At 40.3% G+C, this 25,186-nt stretch overlaps 1 protein-coding gene across 3 annotated transcripts in view; it reads left to right on the plus strand.

Moving 5' to 3' along the window:
* The window catches only part of ADAMTS12 (ADAM metallopeptidase with thrombospondin type 1 motif 12), a 181,906-nt gene that overhangs the window by 65,799 nt on the left and 90,921 nt on the right, over positions 1-25,186 (plus strand). For all 3 annotated transcript variants that reach the window (XM_082074433.1, XM_082074435.1, XM_082074434.1), the window contains exons 3-4: positions 1,247-1,421; positions 24,954-25,150. In XM_082074433.1, coding sequence (XP_081930559.1) covers positions 1,247-1,421; positions 24,954-25,150 — 372 coding nt within the window. The remainder of the gene's footprint in view (positions 1-1,246; positions 1,422-24,953; positions 25,151-25,186) is intronic.

The following is a 25,186-nucleotide window of genomic DNA, read 5'->3' on the forward strand; positions in this document are numbered from 1 at the left end:
GTCTGTGACAATGAGATTGGAGGCAGAAGGTATCTGGCAGAGGGGACTTCGAAGCACATTGTGTGAAGATCTCACTGACCTGCCTTTGGCCTCCTAGAACATAAATCCCATGGTTGCTTATTTTTGAAGAATGTTTTTCCTCTATTTGTAGGATTTCCTCTTTGATCCTTAGCCTCATAGTTGCTTTCCCAGCTGTCCAGGAAAGCTGTTAAGACCTTGGAGTGTTTCAAAAGAATCTTTACATTTGTCTGTCCTTGTAGGTTTGAATACAGCAGCTGCAGGAACACAGTGTTGCTGCATTTCTTCCTGCTCTAGAGCAATTTAAAAAGGCTGCACTGACTGCAGCAAGAAAGTGCAGAGGAAATGAAGCCATAAGAGTGGGATACCTCAATTAATCGATTCGTGTGGGCTGGGATGTCAGTAGATTCTTTGCTTTAGATTCAGTACTGCTCTGCATGTGTTGAAGTGGAAGGGCTACACAATGGGTTTGCAATGTTAGCAATCCCTGAAAAAATGCCAAGACACAAGAGACCAAAGCCGTGTCTGATTTAATGTGCCTCTTGGATCATGGATGTCAAAGGCCCTGTAGCTCAGTCAAAGCTGGGAGGTTGATGCAGAGATTATAGCATGAAAAAAGTTACAGCCTTTGTTAGGCAGATCTATTGTATGATCACAATAGCTTGCTATAATTCATGAAAAGCTACTTATTTCTTTTATTGGAAGCCTGGGGGCCGAGGGGGTTGTAGTCTGAGTCAAGTGTGGACCACACAGTCTAGCCCATCTGATGGGTTGTGTAATTTGACTGTGGAATTGCAGCTAGGAGCGGAATTATGCTTTGCATTTATGAAGCAACTTCTATTCAGGGCTTGTTCTCTGGGGAATGCATGCAAAGCACCAGAGGAACAAGACACAAATCCTCCTAGTGCATCATGTTTGACAAATTAACTTTTGACCTTTCAGTGACTTTGTACAAAATGGGAGCATCTGCCTCAGTATACAGAATTTCATGTTATTAGGAAGAAGATAGTTTTTCTATTTCCCTTTGGACTGTTACGCCTTTGTGAGGTACAAAGCAATCTTGATGTATGCAGCAAAATAATGCTGAAAACCTGTTGGTTTTGTATTTCTGCAGTGTAATGACTGGCTTATGAGAAAAACTCAGGGATGATGATATGAAAAGAGTCTATTTTATTTTTGAATTCCAGTACTGGACAGTAGAGATTAACTCTTTTGTGCTTATTTTCAGACTGGATATTTCCATCTGCCCCATGGGGATTACTTCATTGAGCCCATTAAAAAGCATCCACAGAAGGAGGGAACACCCCATCCCCATGTTATCTATGGGGCGAATATCCTTCAAAATGCTTTAAGGAGAAGACGAGCAATCGCGATGGAAAAAGAAAAAGCATGTGGATTGAATGGTACAAATATTGCTGGATCTCTGCCTACTTGCCCTGCCTGCTTGCTTTGTGCATCTTTCTAAGCAGCTTTAATTTTCCAGTGACTTTCCTTCTGGCAGGTTTTTGTTTGTTTGTTTGTTTGTTTGTTTTTTGTTGTTGTTTTTGTTTGTTTGTTTGTTTGGTTTTTTAATTCTGTAAAAAAAAGATTATGCAAAATGAGAGCATCTCAGTCAAAACACCTCAGAAGCCACCCATCTATGTTGCTTTCTGAAAACTTAAATCCCTGTTATGACAGCTGGGATATACTTTTCACACAGTTGAAGCTTTCTACCCCAAATGCTATCCTCATCTTGAAATATCTCCCCCCTAATCTATGGTTTAAATTTAGGATTTCTAGATTCTCTGTGTTAGTTACCAGAATATTTAAAGACTTTTATTTGTTTCTGAAAGAGTGCAGGGCATCAACAAGAAGGTGTTTTTGGTAGAAGTAAAAATATCTTAAATATTGGTGTAGTAATGCTCAGCATTGTGTCTTTTGGGAAAACAAACTAATGCACTATCCTGGAAAGGAAGAATGTATTGAGAGGGTAGTTAACATCTTGTAATTACAATATTAGTTCCTTTATTCATTAAAATAATTTACTTGATGGACTTCATACCAAAAATGTGCAGATCTTGCATTGGTTCTTTGATGTTTGAAGCCTTCAAGCTGAGGCTGCACCAAACTTTAGAAAAGGTGCAGTATTAGTAGGGAAAATGAATAATAACCTTAATGATGTAAGGCTTAAGTTTGTACAAATAGAGATGCAGAATACTCAGGGGTATGTTCCTGTCTGTTTTTCACAGGTTAATGGTTAAAGAGCAGTTGGTTCTTTTCCAGAGGTGGAAAAAAAAATAATAATAGGAGGAATGTAGAAATTTCTAATCCTCAGTCATGACTGCTGCTGAAGTTTGACTGCTGTGTGATATGAATAGATAAATTAAAGAAGCAGACAGCAACTCAGCCCCACTATGTTTCTGGTCATAGACCTGCTTTGCACTTCTTGCTCACTGTCCAAGAGCAGTGTGAAATGATAGCTGGGGAAAACTAGAAAGGTAATGTCAGGGGAGAGCTATTCAATCTTCTGTGATACTAGGTAGGTGAGGATAAGGGGAAGCCATAAGAATTAATATGAATGCTGTTCCTTATTACTTTTCATCAAATAAAAAGATATCCACTTGTTAGACAAATAACCCTGAAGCTGAAAAGCCATGAATTTCTAATATTGGTGTCTATTTTGCCTTAAATCAAAAATTTCTCCCTGATTTCTGTTTCCTCCGATGACTACTGGCATAGATAGAGAGGAATTAGTTTAGATTCGCCTGTGAAAAGTGAGGAAGTGTTTTTGCCTACTGTTATCCAGGTTTCTTTTATGGATGAAATGACATCTGTAGGCAATAATTGTAAGCATGGAGAGGAGACAATAGGAGATACAAGGGGTCATGCTGTGTATCTGCTTTGTGTAGCCTGCTTATTTTCTTTCCATGTCTCACTTTTTACCTCTTGTATCACAGTATCACAGTATGTTTGGGATTGGAAGGGACCTCAGAAGATCATCTAGTCCAATCCCCCTGCCAGAGCAGGAACACCTAGATGAGGTCACACAGGAACATGTCCAGGTGGGTTTTGAATGTCTCCAGCGAAGGAGACTCCACAACCCCCCTGGGCAGCCTGTTCCAGTGCTCTGTCATCCTCACTGAGAAGAAGTTTCTTCTCAAATTTAAGTGGAACTTCTTGTGTTCCAGCTTGGTCTCATTACCCCTTGTCCTATCATTGTTTGCCACCGAGAAGAGCCTGGCTCCATCCTCATGGCACTCAACTTTTATATATTTATAGACATTAATATCTTCAAAGTCCTGTAGAATGAGACAGAAGAAGGCTGCCTGTACCGGGACACTGGGAAAAATTGAGTGTAGCTTCTCTGAGATTTCGTCACTTAGACTAGCTAAGTTTGCTCTAGTGGGCCTTTGAATTTAAAGTGCCTGTCTGATGGTATTCAGTTTAATGTGACAGAACTATTCCTTGTGGTAATATGTTCATGTTAGTCTAGGCTAACAAAGGAAATGTGGTTTGAATTAATGAAGTAATATACTGTCATTTATGTTTCTATGTTTAATGGACTCAACAAGCCTATAGAGGCAATGTCTGCTTTTGGTGAAAGAGAAATCTTCACTGTCACAAAAGTTACCTCATCAGTGTGAAAAAGTGCATGGGGAAAATAAAGAATTTCCTTCATTGCATTTTTGTCCTTTGTGTGACAGGAATAATCATTGTTTTCTATAAAGGCCTTAACTCTTAATTTGTGTGTTATGCTTTATTATCTTGCTTCTGTTTTAGCTAGCTCTTCAACCAGGGTAGAAAAACGAAAGAAGTCAGAGTCATCTCCTGTTTACATTATGCATTGTTAAAGAGCGGTTGCTCCTGTTAGGAGTGAAATACAGAACAAAAAAGAAAAGTGAGTTAATTCTTGCTTTCTGTGCTAAATACATTCACTGCACAGGCTTTGGGTAATACTTGGTGCATAAATAAATTTTAAAGGTGGTAAGCTGACTCTTCCCCCTTTTCAAGACCTCAAGCACTTCACGCTGTTAAGTTTTATGCCACAAGTCTGGTACACCCACATGATACCACAGATGGTCCAGACTAATGTCTTTTGGGATCCCTTTAAAGCAAAACATTTTCAGTTTACAGGTCACATTTAATTGTACAAATGAATTCTATTTTACAGATTTTAAATCATGACTATTTTGCATTCTCAGCCCTAGCTTTGTACCCACTGGGCTGCAGTTTAACTGATGAAGAGTTGCCTGCGATGTCACTGATAAGAACTGGTTTTCAAAACCAAGTGTTTTGACCTTGTTGGCAAAGATTCATAGTAAAGAGTATCTGCTTTTGTTTATTTGAGCTCTGATTCTGTTTGCTTTTTAAACTTAAGCTAAGACAGTTGAGTAATTTCTAAGACTTAAGCTTGGGAAACCCTTTGCACGTCCAGGCTAAAATGTAGTGGTGGTTTTTGCTTGGAAAAGTTGAACCACCTGGATGCTTTCAAGTCAGCACACAATGCTGCATGGCAATAATAGTAGTTTTTTAGTCAGAACTAACCTGTCTGTCAGACGAGGAATATAAAGACTGTTTGTATAGGCAAAATCAAAAGAGAGGAATTAGTGTAGGAGGGAGTAGGTAGAGGATGCTGACCTCTTGTGCAGTCTTTTTCAAGAAGCCCTGTGCAGCACGCTCACAGCTTTTACTGTGGCAACAACTACACGAACCTGCAGGCTCCAACCTGCTTATCATCTGTCTCATCTACATACAGCAATATTTTGGCATCATTTACATTTTTGTGCTCCTGCAATGATCATGTTAATTAGTTTATAACTTGTGGTATCCTTAACAGTTTCTGGTAGTTGGAGAAATTTATGTAAATTAAAACTTAGGTTTATGCTGTACACTTCCACTGCTGCTAAGGCAACTGCCAGATGACTCAGTCATTAGCTGCATGCAGAACTGAGTGCTAGTCTTGAAAGCAGCATAACAATACTGTACCTTGCAAGCTTCTTTCTTACTATATCATTTGAAATCTGTGTGAGAAGTGGTAAAAGTGATATATGAAAAGTGGCCCTTAGCTTTATAAATAACTTTTCTAATAATTTATGCCTGTAGGAGAGGAAAATAAGGATTTAGGGATTTGGATTTTTTTTCTAAATAGGTTATCTTAAAAACTTGACAATGGCAAAGGAGGAATTATCCTCCTTTCTACAGAATAGGAGAAGATCTCCTTCAGTTACTTTCTGTTTGTTTTCATGCAGTCTGCCACAAGGTGTTGGTTTGACTGTGAGCTGCAAAATGGAGAAATTTTGTCAAGTTTACAAATGAAAATGCAGTCAAGTAATGCAGCCTTTCCTGACTCAGTGCTATGGAGGAGACTAATACGATACAAATAGATGGAATCCTTTTTCTTAGACTGGTGAGGTGGTCAGGTTGCTGGCATTTAGAAAGAGGGTAGTTGAGTTTATTCAGACAGCAACCCAGTGATTGCTGCAGGAAGCTGTAATATATAACTAAGGAAAGAAAGGTTTAGGGTACTAAAACAGGTCTCTGAGATTGCTTCATTGGAGCTTTAGATGTATAGAAATTGCTTTATGCTTTGCCCTATTTTTGACATTGAAAAGATTTAATAGATGGATGCTACACAGATCAGAAGTTAGGATTAGTTTGAGTTGTACATGAACCTCCAAGTCCTTGTCTGCAGAGGACTTATAAATCCTATAACCGACAATTTTGCATTTGGAGCAATTTTGCATTGAAGCTGGGGTGGGATGAGGCTGGGGTGGGAGTGAGGAGACAAAGGCTGTGCTGTGTGAAATGAGTGGAGACGTGAGGGCAGCTGAAGGAGCAGAGCAGAATTTTCTGTGAAAAAATGGGTTTTAAATCTTCTGAATGATGGCTTGGTGGCATACTTCATTTAACAGGTGACTATAATGCCATTAAGCTGTTTAGATAAAAGTTACCTGTTGTTCTTCCTGAAGGTCCTGTCTGAGTGCAGGATTTTATTCACTCATGGTCTTGCTTTTTGATGATTTACTTGATACTGCCAGACCATTCTCTTAATTTTTTTTCTGTCTTGCAAGTGTACAGCATGAATTGTTAGTCTTGGCTTTTGACAGTGAAGTCCTTTGTCTAACCACTTGGAAGAAGGAAGGAAGGAAAAATAGCCCAGGACACTGTTTTATTCTCAAAGGATAGCCTATCTTTTTTTGGAAGAACATTGTGGCCAATGTAAGCAGCCTTGCTTGCTGGCAGAACCCCTGGTACATACTGTGTAGCTTCTGTATCTTTTAAAGAATGATGCTGACATTTTTCCAGTATTTGTTTACCCAGTATTTAACCACATCAATTACTATTCAGCTTAATTTGTTTAATTTCTCCCAAACACAGAGACTATTATTCTTAGGGTAGCAACTTCACACATTGAATTGTAGTAACTGAGATTAATTTGATGTAGAGGGAAGAACATCTTTCTCCCTGCATCCTTCTGCATACTAGGAACAGGCTCTACTAACCTGTTTAAAAGATGCTTGCCATGAAAAAAGAGCAACTAGATACATTCAGTCAGAATGACCTCTATTTTAAAGGAGGAAAAACAGAGCAAGCAGCTTGCAGGAGTACATGGAGTCTCTCTCATCTCTGGTACAGTAGGCATTGAACTGAAAACTGTGAGTGCCTGCTTGTGAGGCTAGGAGGATGTTTAACATTTCAGAGGTGAGGTACCTGGGAAACAAAGACATGACTGCTGGTTTGTTATAGCAGTGGATGAAACAATTGCTGCAAACTGATGTCAAAAGATTTCACCCCCCACCCTCAAAAAAGCTCATGAAATGAAGACAGAAGATTCTAACTTTCGGGTTTCAGGAAGAACTTCTTTTTCAGTTGCTCTCTGGAGTTTATTAGAAACCAATCAGAGATAAGATAGAATTTTCCATTGTCTTGTGCTTTCCTTCTCCAGAAGAAGGAAGAGTTCCTCTTCTGTTTCTAAAATATCTGGATTCTATGCCTGGGAGATAAGAATGGTTGAACTTAAACTTTAAAACATCTGACATATGCTTATAAGAAGAGTTCTATCTTCATGTCACTTTGCTGTCAAAAATACTGTAACTAGAATTGCACCTTCTAACAGATGAGCAGACACAGATGTGTGGCCTTCTTGCTAAGCAATTAAAAACAATCCCAGGTTTAATTAGCATGCAGGTGTTTAAACAATATGTTTACTATTAATTGAACTTTAGGTTTTAAGGACACAAGATAAGGTTCTTATCTCTTGAGTAGCCTAGCAGTTAAATACTTGAGTTTAAGCTAGTTGCGTTACAAGTTAGCTCCTTTTATAGTGGAGTAGAGCAGTCATTGTCAAAGGCTGATTCATCCTATCCTAAGATGTCGTTTTTGACTTTTGGGAATTGTCCTTGGGAGCTGCCTAGGCTTTAGTTAAAGGCAGTAGAAGTACTGGTAGAGGAGAAAGGGATAAAATGCTGTATTTTGTATAATCCTTCCTCTCTGGTTAAGTGAGTACACTAACTAAAACTTTGACCAAGTGGATCCAAACTCTTTGCTGAAGAAACGCCAGAGAAAGCTCAATGCTGGCAGAGTGCTGGCACCTGCTTTCCCAGTCCCTGATTGTGTTCTCATATTTTTTATCTTTTCCACTGGAATTTAACTCTTGGTATTTCACTAGCTCCTACTAACTAAGACAAGGTGCTTTCCATAACTACTTGTGTTGTGCTGGGGATCAGGGAGCAAAATGTGAAAATGGGAGATGTTGTTATAATGTAACAGTAGACACTTGTCACCAAAAGGCATCAGAAATGTGATATCCTTCCTCACTCAATCACTGAATACATTTTAAAGTTCTGTGACAGGCCATTTTCTAAATAACGTGAGGCAAAACTACAAGGAGGGAAAAATCGGCGTCATTGTGCTTCTGTGGAGTCTTTCTGTTCAGTCCCTGTGTCACTGGAAAGAAGTATCGTTTGCTACACTGTGGTCGGTCACTGCATTTGCTTTCCTGTAGTTTAAAAGGTAGATTGTGGTCTCTTCTGTGTCTTCAGTGAAACAATTTCCTTAACCACTTGTCAGATTGAGGAGTCTCAGGAGCCAGACTGAACTTATTCAGCATTTCTAACTGTGTACTGTTATGGAGGGATTTATTCTGCTCTTGCTCTGGGCCTACAGCTTTCCTTATCAAACTGTATGTGATGCTAATGCAGTTCCTGAGTATGTCCATTGATTGGGTAAACAAATGCTTTGATAATGTAAATGGCAAATTGCTGCAGTATTATTAGAAGGAAGTGCAGTAGCATGCTTTAAAATTAAACTGTTACATGTCACAGGCCATTGCTTTCCCTTTCATAGGATAACACTGGCCTTGAACAATTGTAAACCTTATTCCCACAGTTGAAACAGAAAACCCAGAAAGCTTCATTTTGTTGCAGGAGTTTGAAAATTTCCTCTGTACACTTGACCCATTAATGGGAGTAGTATTGGCAAAGCTGTTCAGCCTTCATTCTGGTTAGTGCCAGATTTCTCAGTCATACTGAACTCTCTGTGAACTTTCTAAGAAGAAACTACAATTACCTTATTATTTCTGGGCAGATCACAGATCTCTGATTCTTCTGAGAAGTGTTGGACTTGTTCTGGGCGGCCTAATGCACTGATACGGGCTTAGTGTTCACAATTATTTTCTCTGAAGTCTGCATGTCCCCGATGAGCCTCTGGCAGCCTCCTGTCATTTGTGACCCACTTCAAACAGGTGCCTGAGCACTGTTTTTCTGCATGAACGACAGCATCCTTGTGGCTTGTGCACTGCTTGCTTGGGGCTGGTGTTCTTCACTCCATGCTCCCAGCAACTGCTTGGACTTGGATGCATTTTATGTACTTGGAGAGACTTGTCTGGATGAATTGTACTTTAAAGGAGATCACAATACTCCTCTCAGCATAGATTTTAGCTTTATGATTAGTTGGGAACAAGGGGAACTGCATAACTTGCGAGGTTATGAGATTTTTTTCTACCCTCCACTGCTTCAGTCATCTTGTAGAGAACTGCAAGCTTTCTCCTTTTTAGGGAGAAGTGGGGCCATATCAGAACTTATTGCACTCCATACGTAATTGCTCGGTAGCATGTTCTTGGGTGCACACATCCTATCTCTACTCCTGTTTATCTGCTGAGTGTAGGATGGAGTTCTCAACTCCAGTGATGGGTGCTTGTGGGGAAAATTCTCGTAAGTTATTTCTGGCCATGTTGAGTAGCTTGGGATGTTGTGTTTAGTCAACACTATTTCACTAAGTAGCAGTCTGCAAAGAGCATCTTTGGGAGTCTGAGATGTTGTTTCTGACACAGATCTTTATGTCCGAACTGTCTTTACATCTGATCTGCCTCAACACAGATTTAGCGAGCCACTGGACTTACTAGCTGGATTTGATTTGTGGTGGAATACTTCTAGTAGGGTGAGGTGTGATCTTTGGTTTCACAGTGCTTATGTGAAGAATACGTGTTGCTGGATATCTTTGCAAATAATACCTCTTCACTCTGTGCTATTTCTGAACTGTTGTGAAAAAACTGTATGTAAATAGCAGACTAGAGGGACACTATTCACTTAAAGGTCATGCAGAATTATACATACTTTTTTTTTCTAGAAAAAGGAATTGCCCAACAGAAGTAGGCATCCACCTTTATGTAAAAAAGTGGCCAGAAGATTGCCATGTTGAAAGATATAGAGAATGCTTTCAGTTGATGCCCTTAAATACTGCACTTGTTTGAAGACTTTGTGGAACCATTTGTTGTACATCCAGGTTTCTGCATGGAACAGCATAAAAGAGAATATTGTGTTTTTTTTTTTTTTGCCATGATCTCTTCTACACTTTCTGCTTTTCTTCTCTTGCAAATACTCAGTTTAAAATTAATTCAGCAAACATCAGGTGGCTTAGCTGAAAAAACTGTGTAATCCTGTCTGGTTTAAACAACTAATGGTGAAGGCTTTGTACACGTGAATTAGGCTGGTAAATTAGAAAAAGTCTCTTCTAAACCATTCTAACCAGTCTCAAGAAACACCGTGCCAAACTGAATTTTTGTGCAAAATAGAAAGTCTTGTTGTCCTTTATTAATTTCTTCTCAAAAAAAAAAAAAAAGTCTAATATTTTGCTTAGATGCAAAACACTGTTTTAGTTGAAGCTGCAGGAAGATGTATTTTTGTATTTTAAATACTGTTAAAACACAATTAAAACACAGCCTCAGTCTGAGTCTTCCACTCTGCCAAAGTAGGAATTAGCAGCAAATTTCTTGCCTGCCTGAGCTCTAAACCAAGCTGTATCAAGTTCCTTCCCCTCTGGTCTGCATTATTGCCAGTTGAGCCCCCAGTCTGGATTCCCCTCAGCTCTGTGGAGGTTTGGATCTGGATCAAAGTCTTCTTTCAGGTGGTGTGGTTTTAACAAGGGATCATTCCTGACATTTTCCTTATTATTTGCCTGACATTCTCTAGGTAAAATATTCACTGAACCACTCTCTGCTTTATGGTATTTTCTTTTCAATGTCCCAGTTGCATCCATTACCCATTGTGAGGTACTTCTGTCAGTCAGGTCTTCCTCAGAGGAGATGGAAGGAGATGAGAGGGATGAAATTTCACCTATTTGGGAGGTAACCAGGAAGAAGGACAGTAAAAGAAGGGAGTTCCCTGCAAAGCCCAGTCCCTTTGGCAGGCAGCTCAAAGTTATTCAGGCAATGGTAGCCTTAACATTGATGAGTGGATTATTAACAGCCCCCTTCTCAGCTGGTGAGTGTAACCTGGTTTTATCCATCATTATCCATTTTGGGGGTATTTTTCCCTCCTTAAGCTATAGTTAATCATACTATTTTATCATGTGTGTGAAATGGATGTTTCTTTCAGGTGTTTGCATTTTTTTCTCCTTCTGATCATATGCATTTACATACCTTTATACAATAATTTCAGGGCTACCTGGAGAGAAGACGAGCCAGATATTTTCTGTAAATGAAAACTGAGATTGTCATTTAGAAAATAATAGAGACTGAGTCTGTTGACAGGGCTTTGCTTGATTCTCTTTCCACAAGAGTGCAAATTTCAAAGCTCAAACCCAGTTCTAAGCAAACACTTTCAAACTTCTCAGCATTTTACTGTGGGAGTACCAATAGCTCCTGTCTGTGAAGGGATCTGGCATAGTTTTCTGTAGGAAGAGAACCCTAGGGAGTCCTGTTAATTACAGTGGGTGGTATTGGTGAGCCTCCGCCCTATGCATGACAAAAATTAGAGCGAATTAATGGGACTGTGACATCCAAGAAGGTATAATGCCCCTGATAACCAGTCTCTGATAGGAAAACAGAAAAAGTCACTCTCAATGTTCTGGCTAAAACTTGAAATATACTTTAGCCTGTGCAGTGGTACTCATGAGGAGCTGAGAATGGCATCCTAAGATGATGTTATGCTAACACAAGTGCTTGTGTGGGGTGCCTGGTGGCAGGAGCCCTTAACCTCTCGTGTGCAAAGACACTGTCATCTGCCTCCCTTGAGATGTCTTGATGTCATTGGCACTCTTCCTTCCCTTGGTCCTTCTGGCAGTTTGCAGGCACCTGTGTCAGCTCTCCCCAGTTGCAGGGCAGAGTAGCTGGGTGATGGGCTGTCCCTGCCCTGCTGTCACAGCCCCTGGTGTCTGTGTGTGGGTGCCTCTTTAGGGGCTTCGTCAAGCAAAATGAAATCTTGGTGTGCCAAGAGCCTCCACGATCATCTTTCAAATTGTCATGAAGTTGCAAAAATGCTGTTACCGGAACACGCTTCTAAGAATAGAAAAAAATGAAAAGCAGTGTGTGTGCGAGATTTTCAAGATGTCATATTAGCATAATGCATTTCGTTAACTCCCAGAAAGACCAACCCCTGCTCAGGCTCAGGAGGATCCTCACCTGTGAGAGCTGATCTCACACTGCTGGTGTTTGCTGCAGGAGCACAGCAGGCTTGGGGCTGAGGCTTTGAAGGCGGAATTGCTCTAGTAACGTCATCTGAAATACAAGACATTTGGCCTCAGCCAAGGACAAGGAGGCCCCCCAGAGTTCTAGCGTGTTTTTTCCTTTGAGCGGACTAGTGGGATTTGGGTATATTTTAAATACAGCTGAGAAATTGAATGGAAAAAAACAATAGCTGGTCCAGAGAAAGGCCAAATAAACTCAATTGTATAAGCCTAGAGGTAAAAAGATTATAGCATGTGCAGCATTTCTTAAAGATTTCATATCAAACCTTGAAAAAAAGGCCTTTCATTTCAAGATTAATTCCAGACTTCTCTGCCTTAGCAATCTGAATTTAAACCAAACTAATTAAAAAGCATAGTTTAACTACCACTTCCAAGACCTATTCTGTAAGTGGCCATTTCTCTTTTACAACACAAACTTTATAGATTAATTTAGTTGGGGTGCTTTACATTTCTTAAACTATTTTTGGAACATTTAAAATTGACATTTATTTTTCTAAACAATTCAAGCTTCTGGAGTAATGAGTGAACTATTTTCCTTGTGTAACAAACTGCTGTGCCAGGAATGTTCACTTGCGGGTAGATAGCGCATTCATGAGAACTTGACCTCTGTATCTGCAGCATGCCTTCAGCATGAAGGTCTTCAGACAGGTGCATCAAGATTGGGAGATGGGGGAAAATGAGGCGCAGAATTTCACTGACTTGACACCTGCCATCCAGCACTGTCCATTCCCCTATCTTGCTTTCAAATTTTGTCTCATATCATGGTGCAAGAAATATTGAATCGTTCATGGTGTTTCTAAGGGTGACTGATGAGCAAAGGAATATGATCCAGCCATTTTCTCCAGTTTTTGCTCTTGCTCCAGCATAATGGCTTATGCTTATCTTGGTCATCACAGTCCCTTCACAGTGAAAGTAAGTAATGATAGCTTTGAGTGATATCTGGAAAAAGTACCATTTTCTCTGTAATTCTAGATTAAGGAAGGAAGGGAAAAAAAAAAAACAGTTGAAATTTAAATCCTGTCAATTTAATGTTAGAAGGCAAACACCAGGACTTGTACAGTCCATTACAATAGCTAATTATTTCTGTTATAAACTAATGGCATTACTTATTTGGTTGCTCTGTTAGTTCAGATGAGCGCTTTCTGAACATTACCATCTATTGGTGCCTTCAGACTGATTTGTCATTTCTGGGCTTTTACATAGTAAAACTCAATGGTAGTGGGTGAAATGTTTAGGGATGCTCCTGGATTTTCCTGTAGGCGTGGGCTGTGCTATGGAAACCACTGTGGTACTGCCATATCTCCAAGAGATCTGGAGATCCCAAGAAGGCAACAGGACAGGCACAGTGACAGCCTGAGGTGAAGCAGAACTGTCAGCTAAGACATGTTTGCCGGGTGTGTTTGTTTGCACTTCATTTTGGATGCATGGGTCAGCTTTACTTGCTCTCTAATCATGCTACGTGATCCACCACGGTATGTTTTATTCCCCATCGCAGGAGAAGGCACGGAGGAAGCTGCTCCTCCTGGATCCGCAGAGCTGCTGTGGGTGCAGGGCGCTGGGAGCACTCCTAAGCTGGCTGTGCCAACACAGGGCTCTCAGCACAGATTAATCTTTGTAAATTCTCAGGAGAGTTTGTCACTGTGGTTTGAATTTTGTGGTGCCTGCTGTGCCATGTCCAGTGTGCTGCAGTAATTTCTGTTTTGTCCTGTGTAAACTTACGTTTAGCTGAATTAATGAACAGATATGGTTTGTAAATGGGAGCATTGGAGAACGTCTGAGAATAGCAATAATACATAAAATGCCTAATATGGGTACAAAATTGGGCTTTCATCTTTGCTTTACTAACAGCCAAGGACACTAGTTTTTCAACAGTTTTGGAGTATTTGGAAAGTACTGGTTACTGTCTTGCTTTTTAGCTTTTAAAGCCCCTTTCCAATCCTCTTAGTTCACACGACCTATTAACTGGAATAATAGGTCCATGCTAACTCATAGCAAGTTAAGAATGCTGGACATCAGTAACTGATGTTGGAGAATAGTGTTTCTGAGCCTTTTTTAGTTGCAGGATCAGTTGGTATGGGTGAGGGGAAAAAAAAAAAAAGAGTATTTTGTACAGTTTTCATTTATGTCCAGCTAAAAATTGGCTCAACTTTGAGGGGTCATTTGTGGGTTTTATTTTGTTGGCTTGCTTATACATGTAGAAATGTCTGGTTTTTTTGAACTGTCTTGTAGATGCCTCATGGATCATCAGTGGTCAATAAACACTGCTACAGAACTCTTCAAACAGTCTGTAACTTAATGAGGTCAACCATAATAGTTAAGACTATTTAAATGACAAATTTAAGCTATACTGGATGCCACTGCTTTTAACCTCTTGCCATGTTTTTCCCAATCTCCTATCACACGAATACCATCAGTTTTTGTTCTCCTTTGGCTTGGGAGTGAATGAAGCAAATACTAGTCTTATAAAGAGATGTGAAATGTAATACATTTTGAGGTTCTAGCAAAAATAATCTCTATGTGTAGAAAACAGTGAGATGATTATCTATAAGGTAGAGGTCCACTATACTGGTAATATTGCCCAAGTGCAAAAAAATCTGCAAAATTTCTGTTTCTAGTAACAATAACTGAGATGGAAAGAACTGCCATTGGCTTCCAGAAGACAATTTGCTATTTGGAAGCTAGAGACAGTCAATTATTATGGAATATTGTTAAGTTTCTGTTTCTTTATAGAAACTATTTAGACTGTGAGCCCTCTTCATATCAGCAAACTTTATACAGAGAACATGAAACTCCATGGTTAAGTACAAGACTCTACCCCAACAGCTGTTAGGTTTTCTGCAGGCACTCAGTATCTGTAGATAATGTTCATTCATGGTACCCAGTAGCATGTATGGAGTGGGGGATATATAGGCTTGGCAACAGTTTGGAAAGATAAAGAGCTCATACCTGTTGGTGAGCTAAGTAATTTTGGCATGACTTAAAGAGCCTATTTCCATCTCTAAATATTTCTGGAGTGTGTTCTGTGCTCAGTCAGCCCATGTATAGATAAGTGGGCCCTGTCCCAGTATGAAATTTGATGTGATTCATTCCTTCATTTGATGTCATTCATTCATTCACAGTTCACCTAGGACACGTCAAATTTCAGCTCAAGCTTTTGACCTGGAGTCATATCCTGAGTTCCTATATTTTTGTAACACTCATGTTACAAATGTGGTGACAAAAATTTGCCATTTGCAAAGTGAAGTTATCGTTTCCCTCAGCTGAAAAATCTCTCAATGACTCAACTCTTCAGCCAGGAGAATATGGCTAATTAATTCACAAGGTCAAAGAGGGTCTGACAGGCACAAATGCCTGCTTGCTGGTTCTGACAGAACTATCTGGCACTTCCTGGGGCATGAGCTGAGCAGCGCTTTCCAGGCTGTCTTTGACCCAGAACAAGTCCAAGCAGAGCAGCGGCAGTGGATCAGTGTGCTGGCATGTGAGAGAGTTTGCCCTAAAAATGGCGTGAGGGGTTCAGAATGCCTGGGCATGCTCATGGGAGTCACAGGTGAGCTGCAACCTTGCAGAGTATTAACGGGGGGAGCTGTTTGGTGTTTTGGGAAGAAAAGAGGTGCAGTTCCAACAAAAGATGCAAAAGAACGCAAAGAGATCCAGCCAAGCCAGAGGACAGAGTTAGGTGATATGATATAGATTCAGTTCAGTATGTGTGTTTTCACAGACAGTTGCAAATCAAATGGCTGAAATTCAGTTCTTGTTAACTGGGAATTATCTCAGTGAGGGTGAAGCTCTGAGCTGGAGCTGGGTTGCAGCCCACAGGGAGGCTGCATCCTGTTTTGAGACCACCCATCTGGCTGGGTAAACACAGGAGTTGTGGCATCTTGCAGCTGCTCTGTGCTGCCTGTGTGTGTTTGCCTCTGAATTCCTGTCCCACCAAGAGAGGAGGCAGGAACAGCTGGTCCCAGCTGGTTCTTTACTGATCATTTGCAAGCACAGAGACACAAGTGACTGGTTTTGCTGTATTTAGTGAAGGGAAACGATGAGCCAGAAAGGAGTCCCTGTGGTGCACAAGTTAGCTCTTGGAGACCTGCAGAAGGCTCTTAATCCCATCTGACATTTCTGATTCTGCGTGGGGAAAAAGAAGCAGGCAAAATAGTGCTAGGCATATTGGTTTTGTGATTATGGTGACAGTACAGTGAGGATGTTGTGATGGGTATCCATGTGGAGGCACTCTTTCCACAGTTGCTGCAAGGCAGAAAAAGCCATTGTGAGCACCCTGGGTGTATGGAGCAGCAGTCTGTCCTCTCCAGGGAGGGGCAGAGAAACCTCAGGGTGCTTGCAGAGAGCTCAGCAAGACAGCAAGTGGCAAGAGAGCCTCTTGTTTCCACCCAGGGAGAATCCCAAACCCTCTCCTTCTGCTTTGCACTTGTTTATACCCGGTCAAAGCACAGGAAACTTACACCCCAGCCAGAGGATGGACCAGTGTGGAAGGAAGCAGATGTTCTTGACCAGAGGAGAGCATTGTGGTCACGTACCCACCTCCTTTGCTGTATTTCATCTTGTGGGTCTGTTGGGGAACAGAACAAAATGTTTGTTAATTTTAAGACTTCGGTAGGTATCTGCACCATGCAGAATTTGCTGCCTGATAAAAGAGGAGCTGCATATTTCTAGAGTAAAATGTTTGCACAAGGAAATGCACCGGTTTATTTATAATCCCTGAATCAAATGCGATTATTCTCAGATGTTCTTTCTTGAAGAGAGGACTGCTAATGTTCACCAGTTTTAGACTCAGTTAGTATTGTGAATTTAAATATGTAAGTGTGGGTACGTAAGCTGCCTTAATGGCTTTTGCCCCAGAGGAATGGCTTTCTGCAGTCCCTGTGATACAGCACCCGCCTGCTGCTGGGTACACACGCTTATTAAAGCCCAGGATGGGGAGGCCTCTTCCAGCTGTCTCTCACATTCTGTAGTGGCTGGTTGGAATCTGCACAGCTTGAAAACCATGTTTTTCTCTTGTCTTAATCACACACATAAAGAGCAAATTTACATCTAAATCACACACACTGCCTAAATCCTTGGAATTACAAGCCTTATTAGTCCTTTCCTTTGCCTCTTCCAGCATTTTTTTGCTTTTTTCTGACACTTTTTCTTGCATCGATACTTTGTCTGCCATTCTTACTTTCTCACCAATTCTTGAAGCTTGGCATTAGGACAGCCTGCAGTGAGTATCTGTTGTGAAAAACCCTTAGGTAACTTTGAAGAACTAATGGGCACTCTGGAGCCTTGTGCTGCCAATTTCTGGATACTGCTGGTTGGTAACTGCCTTCCATATGTCCAAGAAGCTCCAAGTATCTTTCAGGAGTTTCAACTCTTTCTTTCACTGCTGCCTGCACAAAGCTACCTGCAGTATGCAAGCTTTGGGAGTAGAAACATAGAATAATTTAGGCTGGAAAAGACCTCCAAGATCATTAAGTCCATCTCTGGACTTAACATTGCCTAGTCCACCCTAAACCATGTCCTTAAGTGACACTTCTACATGCCTGTTAAACCCCTCCAGGGATGGTGACTCCACCACTTACCTGGGCAGCCTGTTCCAGTGCCTGACAGCCCTTCCTGTGAAGAAGTTTTTCATAATCATAGGATGATACACTGGTTTGGGACCGTAAAGGTCATCTAGTCCAACCCCTTTGCCATGGGCAGGGTCACCTTCCACTAGACCAGGTTGCTCAAAGCCTCATCCAACCTGGCATTGAACACTTCCAGGGATGGGGCATCCACAGCTTCTCTGACCAGCCTGTTCCAGTGCTTCACCACCCTCACGGGGAAGAATTTCTTTATTACTTTAAAGCTAAATCTGCCTTCTTTCTGTTTAAAGCCTTTTCCTATCACTACATACCCCTGTGAAAATCCCTCTCCAGCTTTCTCTTAGGTCCCCTTCAGGTTTGGGAAGGCTGCTAATATCCAGTCAAAGCCTTTCCTGGTGCAACTTGAGGCCATTTCCCCTTGTCCTACCACTTGCTACTTGGGAGAAGAGACCAACACCCTCCATGCTACAACCTCCTTTCAGGTAGTTGTAGACAGTGACAGGTAGACAGGTCTCCCCTCAGCCTCCTTTTCTCCAGGCTGAACAGCCCCAGTTCCCTCAGCTGCTCCTCATCAGACTTGTGCTCCGGAGCCCTCACCAGCCTCATTGCCCTTCTCTGAACTCTCTCCAGCACCTCAATGTCTTTCTCCTAGTGAATAAGATCCTTGTAGCTCTTTAGCCTAATTGCTGACTTAAGCAGTTTGGTAGCCTCTGATCACCAACATATAACCAGTTTGTTTTTTCTTCAGTATTATGTGAACGAAATTTATGGAAAATTTATAGAAATTTTTAGACGCTGATTCAAGAGCTTCTGGATACTGTTCACTTAACCTCACTAGAAAGCAGATCAATTCTGACAATGCACAGCTGCTTCAAGATACTACTTTCAGTTATTTGCATTCATTTTGTGCAAATTAATTTTCATACAGATATGTAAAAAGAAGAAAAGTTATTAATATGTTTAAATTCTAATTCCCATCATCATGGCTCCCCAAAACTGCATTTTCTGTCTTTCTTAAGTCACAGTTCTTAAACTATTTTATAACAGGCATTAGGACATAGACATAAGTTGTTGAGAGTTTTTAATCTGCAAATTTGTTTTACAATGAGATGTATTCCATTTTAGATGATGTTTATTTTTCATCAAATGAAAATAGAATTGTGCTGCAAGCTAAATTGTTTTCAGATGAAGTTTCTCCAAGTACTAGGTTAATGCATAGAAAAGTAACTTTGTTCTAAGCCATCACATTAATATTTTGACTAAAATAAGAGGAATCAGCCACTGAAGTTACCAAGTGAATGAGAGTGGAAAGTTCAAATGACACTGAGTAATGTACTCCTAGAAAAGCGTCTCATACAGCTGTTAAGTGTTTGTTGTCCCTTTTTGACTTGAGTTTAATCCTTGGGGAAAAAAAATAAAATATTCAGGCAGAAAGAAAATTGTGGTTGTAAAATGTAGGCAGATCCAGGCATCACTGTTTCCCATGATGTTTTTCTCCATGTACCTTCTGATGCCCAGAACATTTATCATTCCATCCTTCCAGCATCAGCGGTAACGAGCAGCAGACATACTCAACAGCAGTATCTGATTAAGTGCATCAGTCAACACAGGTCCAATTTTAGCTTCATTTTTTATTAAGGTGGTGTGACTCCACTGATACTTCATGTTTTTGACAGCAGGAATGTTAAACAAAGCTTACAAAATTGTAAGCTTTCTTTCCCTGTGCTTGTTTTTTTTGGGACTTGGGAGTTGTCAACTTGGGGAAGTACATGATAAAATAGCTGTAATAGTTTCCTGTGTGAACAGTGCTTCACACTCAAAAAGCATTGGTGTGATTTAGGGTAGCCTGTTTGAGAAATACTTATAAAAAGAGCTGTTTTGGTTACCTGTTCTGTTTTAAATTCACATCCTTTCTTCCTTGTTTTACAACAATTTTTCCATATAGCATATGAGCCCTTGTTTCTCGCATCATCAGCATCCAGGCTTTGTTTTGTTAGGAATATTTGTAACCATGACTGTATGTGTAAGAAGATACTATGTGTAAAAATTTCTAGTGTATTTGTGTTCACTGAGCTTTTCTAGATAGCTGCCTTATTTATTTCAGCAGAGAGAGTTAGAACAGGGGAAGGGATTCACTTACTGTATTTGAGTTTTGTAAACAACTAGTAAGTTCTTGCAGTAAATCAGATATTGGAGTTGCTCTCCTCCTTCTTGAGTGAAAGAGGAGAATGCGTGGTGTCTAGAGCACTGTCCTGGGAAATCCCAGGTCCTTTGTTAGGTTTAGCCCAAAGTTGATGGGATAATAATAACTTTTTAGGAAACGGCATTGGTTTCTTCTGCCTCATTAGCCTTTTAATTCTTATTAGCTGAGTCACTCCTCAGCCTTTCCTTTATTTAGTCTATGGTTGAAGTTGAGTACGTTTTTTTAGTGATAGGTTAATGTTATTAATGATCATTTTGTGTGTTTATTAATTTTCCTTTGTACAGTGACTCTTTCAACAGTCTTTGTTGACTTCTTGAAGAACTCACTGAAAAACTATAGTCTCTTTGTTAATACTTAAACTAAAGGCACATCTTAGAACAAAGTGATGGTTGTAGGGAAAATTGTAATATAGCAAGTTCTGAACAGTGTGTTCATACCTCACGTCCAGAGATGTAACAATATGGCTGTAAGTAATATAGAAAGAGTTCTTACACATAGAGAAAGGTGAGGATAGAAAGTGAAGATGTAAAACAGTACTACTATATTTTGCCTGACAGCCTTCAGTCATAGGCTGCATTCTCATCTTTTGAGAATTTCCGGACATTTTCATGTTTCTTCAAAGCCCTGTTTCTCTCCGAAGGCATTGAAAGGTGGCTGTGTGCAGTCAGCACCTTGAGCTCCCCCCATGTTGCACAGAATGCTGCTCTCTTCCTTGAGCAACACCTGCAGGGAACGAAGGTGGAGAAAAGCCTTTGATATGGAAACCTTTAAGTGAAGTGAATCATATCTGTTCTTTGAGGGAGTTTGGGTGGAAAAAAAAAGCAGAAATTAACAAAAAAAACACATAGTCAAGAAGCATTCTGGGTGCAGAGTTGTTCAAAGTGAAGAACTTCAATGTTTTTATAGTGACACTATTAATACTATTTCTTAAATATTAGAAAGCTCATTCTTAATAGGAACTGCCAAATTTTGATATAGTTCTTTTGTCACCTAATGAAAGCCCTGCAGCTTTAACCTGTACTGGACAAGTTTGTACAATACTGTTTTTTCATGTATAGTTGAGACTTACAGTTAACTTAAATCTTTCCTTGTAGCTGAGGGTAAAGGGTCTTGCATGTTGTTGAATTAGTCACATAGGATTAATATAGATAGTTTCAGGAACATTTTTATTTTCACACACAAAAAAAAAAGTGGATTTTGATTTTAAAAACGAACCCTTTTGCTGAAGTTCATCAGCCATTTCTAACTAGAAGTTGGTGGAATGTTGTCATCTGCACCATTTCTCCTGTGCCGTTTCTCCTGCTTAGGCAGTGATATGGCAGGGTCTCATGAATGACTTATGGAACATTGTATGTGACTCATTAAACTGATGAGGTTTTCTAGTAAAAGCCACACATTTGCAAAATTATCTCCCAGAACTGACAGGAACTTCTGAGTATTGCCGCTTGAATTTAATGCAGTTTCTTAGCTGAATCTCTTACCAAATTTCTTTTAATTTAGTAACAGGGTATCTTTTCAGCACTACTTTCATTCCTTTTTCTTAAGGACTCCAGCACTATACCTGCCTGTGTCATATATCTTTCTCAAAAATACATGGAAACCCTCAGGGTTCAAGTACCCCCTTTCTCTCTTCTACTACTTGTGAAGTGTTCTGTGCTCAGCAGCTATGATGGAACAGTATGGGGAGCAGGCTTTTTGCAGACAGCACTGCACGTTACGAGGTTTCAGACCATCCATCACTTCATGGGTATTCCTGAACTGGTGGGTTGCTGGTCAAGACTTCTATTCCTGCTCATGCCTGAGATTTCTCACCAAATCTGAAATCACTCGCAACACTTTGCTAATTTAAGGTAAAAGCAAGATAAGATTATTTTACTTCAGAATTAAAAGCTTAGCAAGAGACAATTATCATTTGGAGAGACATAAAAGCAGAAGTAGAACCATACTTCATAGTTGCCTGTGTGTTAGTGTTGCTCCAAGATGTTCTCTCTCTGCCTCATCTAACCATAAAAGCTGACAGGAGATGTCACACAGCAGGGATCTAGTCCTTAGGTGACACCTTTCCAAGTGAAATCCCTGCACTGGAGGAGATCAGTCACTGAGTTTTGTCAGCAGTCAGCAAGTTTTCTTGCTACTTGGCATTAATTTTCAGAACTGGAATCTCTTCTGAGATTTCATGCAGTACATATCCTCATGCTTAACCAGGACTCCAACCTTTGCCCTGATGATCGTTCTCTGTTGCAGTCTGTGTGGCTTTGGACTTTTTTACCTCTAGTGCTATCACTTGTCCAGACAATTAAAAAAATTATCTTTGCTAAATGTGCATACAAAGCCTGACAGCTGGTGTGATATTTTGTTTTGTCATAAACAAATCACTTAACCAGCAGCCTGACCAGAATTTTTTATCCACGTAGCTGTGGGAAAGGTTTTTCTCAGCATGAACTGCTTAAATATGTATATACTGAGAACTGCACTTCACAGAAAAAAGTATGCTGAAAAACATGCAAATACAAAAGAGACACTAGTGAATGCAGCTCACAAATCGCCCCTCATAGAGGTGACTGTTGCAGTAACTGAACAAAGACTGAGGGAGACAGGAGGAGTGAAGTGCAGAGTCCTGGTTAGTGGGATAGAGGTTACAGTAGTGAGAGTCAAATTCACTCCTCTTAAAACAAAACCCTCCAAACACCAAACAAACAAACCCAAATAAACCACCCACTTATTTTTCTTTGTCTTTACACACAAATTATATTCTTCCTTGCAGACAAGGAGTTATTAATCCATGCTGCTCGTTTTTTGAGATTAAGATACAAAAATGTATGCCTTTCTTTGAATCCCTTGGCTTGGTGGCAAGGCGACTTTCTTTATTAACTAACTTTTTTTACTAGCTGACAAATCTACAGGATAGAGTTATTTGTGTGGGTGCGCAGGATGACACTGACAAGTGATTTGGGTTGATAATCACAATGGAAATTGATATTCTTGTGCTCTTTATTGTGACAGTGTGTGGATAGTAAAAATGATAAGCTTACATGTTTATTGGGCTTTTATTACATTTGTATTGAACAAAGAACCATAAAATTGAACAAGTTGTACTTTCAGCATCTTTTGAAATGCAAATGCCGGTTCATGTAAAAAGAAATCTACTTACAACTATATTTATCTGTGTATACTATTTATTTATTATATTCTAAGTCTATAAAATGATACGCTTACATATTTATTGGGCTTTCATTACGTTTATTCAATTTTATAGTTCTTTGTCCAATACAAGTTGTACTTTCAGCATCTTTTGAAATGCAAATGCCAGTTCATGTAAAAAGAAGTCTACTTACAATTATATTTTTCTATCTGTGTATTTTATTTATTTATTATATTCTAAGTCTACAATATGGAATACATTACATTCTGCATATTATATTAATTCACCTTTGTACAGTATCCTTCAAAAGGTGGTCCAGGGAGGTACAGGTTTCCATCTAGCTGAGTGAACCTGGCTGGGGTATGTTTGCAGATTTGTGTGCTTCCCCGTGGTTTGTACCTGGTGCCGCCTGAAGTCCTGAACTGCTACCACAATGATGTGCTAACTGGTCACAGTGTGTGTGTCAACTAATGGAAATGCTGTGCTGCACACTTGTGCATCATAGCTCTGCTCTTAATATGTAAGGTGGCTGCTGTGCTTTTGGTTATTAATGTGGCATTTCAGTTTTATACATAAAATGTTACCAGTACCAGCCTCTCTTTCTCTAGGCATCTTTCAGACTGATCTCAGAGAACCCGTTTGTAAAAATACATACGTTTTCTGTTGTACATATACAGCAAGCCAAGATATCAATTTCTTTTTTTTTTTTTTTTTTTTTACTCTGGGAGATGTATTATGTGCATTCTAATTGGATATTAATGGTCCAAAGGTGCCACATTTTGTAGACATGCAAGACACCATGGTACATCCAGGCTGAACTTGGGTCTTCTTAAGGGCAATCAGTGTGCCCATGCCAGGGGCACAACATATCTCCTGAAGGTATGAACACAAGATTTGGGACCTTGCTGCCATGTCAGCCATTCTTCAAGGGAAGAGTGTTCTGGGTAACTGTCCCTTAACACTTGGTAGTGCTGAGAGATGAAGGTAATGCTGGATATCCATCCCCTACCACACAGTAGTGGCACTTATGCTGGACAGACTGTAGGCACTTTGAGGCAGGAGCTGTCATTCTGGTCTGGGAATTTGCCTCCTCTGGAATAAGAACATCCTCTTCTGTAAATAAGATACCAAAGGACTATTGCAGTATCTGTAATAGCAACAAGTGCTCCCGTTCCTTTCTAGGACTCAAGGAATTCCAGCATTGTAGAAGTGTTTCTCTGGCTTCTAGGCTGGAAAAATGCCACCATTTGCTGTCAAACTGGCATCTCTCACTTCTTCTTTCAGGCCTAGTGATATTTACATTCCTGCTATTTCCCTGGTAACACAGTCAGCTGGCATTCAAAGCTAAAGTGATTGGAGAGCAATTAGCACCACTGAGCACAGTGCAAGGTTGCTAGCAACTCTACAGAGCAAATATGCCTTCTGGAAAGGATTTGGATGCACAGATCCCAAAATTGTAGTGGAAGCACTAATCCGGTCTAGCCTGTCAGTCAGACAAGGTGACAGCGGCTGAGGAGCCTGCAGCCGTCTGCTGACTGGTATTTAGATGACACCTACTGGTGAAGCGTTCCTGCTCTTTGGGGATGTTTTGCATGCACAGAACAGACAGTTCATGGTGTGCCAGGGGACGGGGCTTAACGTGTCACCCTGCTGACAGTAAGAGCTGCCTGTGGAGAAAGGTTATCCCTTATCTTAGACTATGAACTGGTGTCATTACAGAGTTTGAAGCCAAACTCCAGAAGAGAAATTGTTTGAAAATGGCATTGCCAATTCAATTTTTTTAGCTTGTTTCTGTCTTGCATCTCAATGCTTTGTGTTTGAGTAGTGTTAACTTCTGAATGCATGTTTAATTAGTCTGTGGAGGTATTCAGAACTTTTCTGGGCAGGGCCATCAACCTCCTGGTGTCACTTTGGAGTTGATCCTGCTTGGTCAGGTAGGTGGCAGCCAGAAATCCCTTCCAACCTATATTGTGATTCCTGATTGCTACTGCTCTGTCTGCAAGCTTTACAGCCATATGCTTCAAATCAAGCTTGGAAACATTTTGATTGTTTCTTACTCTTCCAGATACCCTCAGCTTTTTCAAACAGCAGCAGCATCGGAGGGAGAAATGGGAACAAAATCATATGGCTGTCAGAAAGGTTTCTCGGCGCTCTGTCAGCAAAGAGCGATGGGTGGAGACACTTGTGGTTGCAGACAGTAAGATGGTTGAATATCATGGAAGTGACCATGTGGAATCATATATCCTCACTATAATGAATATGGTATGTACAGTATTTCCTTTAGGTAGTTAGATGAAT

Source organism: Streptopelia decaocto, assembly GCF_964273445.1.
Source record: "Streptopelia decaocto genome assembly, chromosome: Z".
NCBI lineage: Eukaryota > Metazoa > Chordata > Aves > Columbiformes > Columbidae > Streptopelia > Streptopelia decaocto.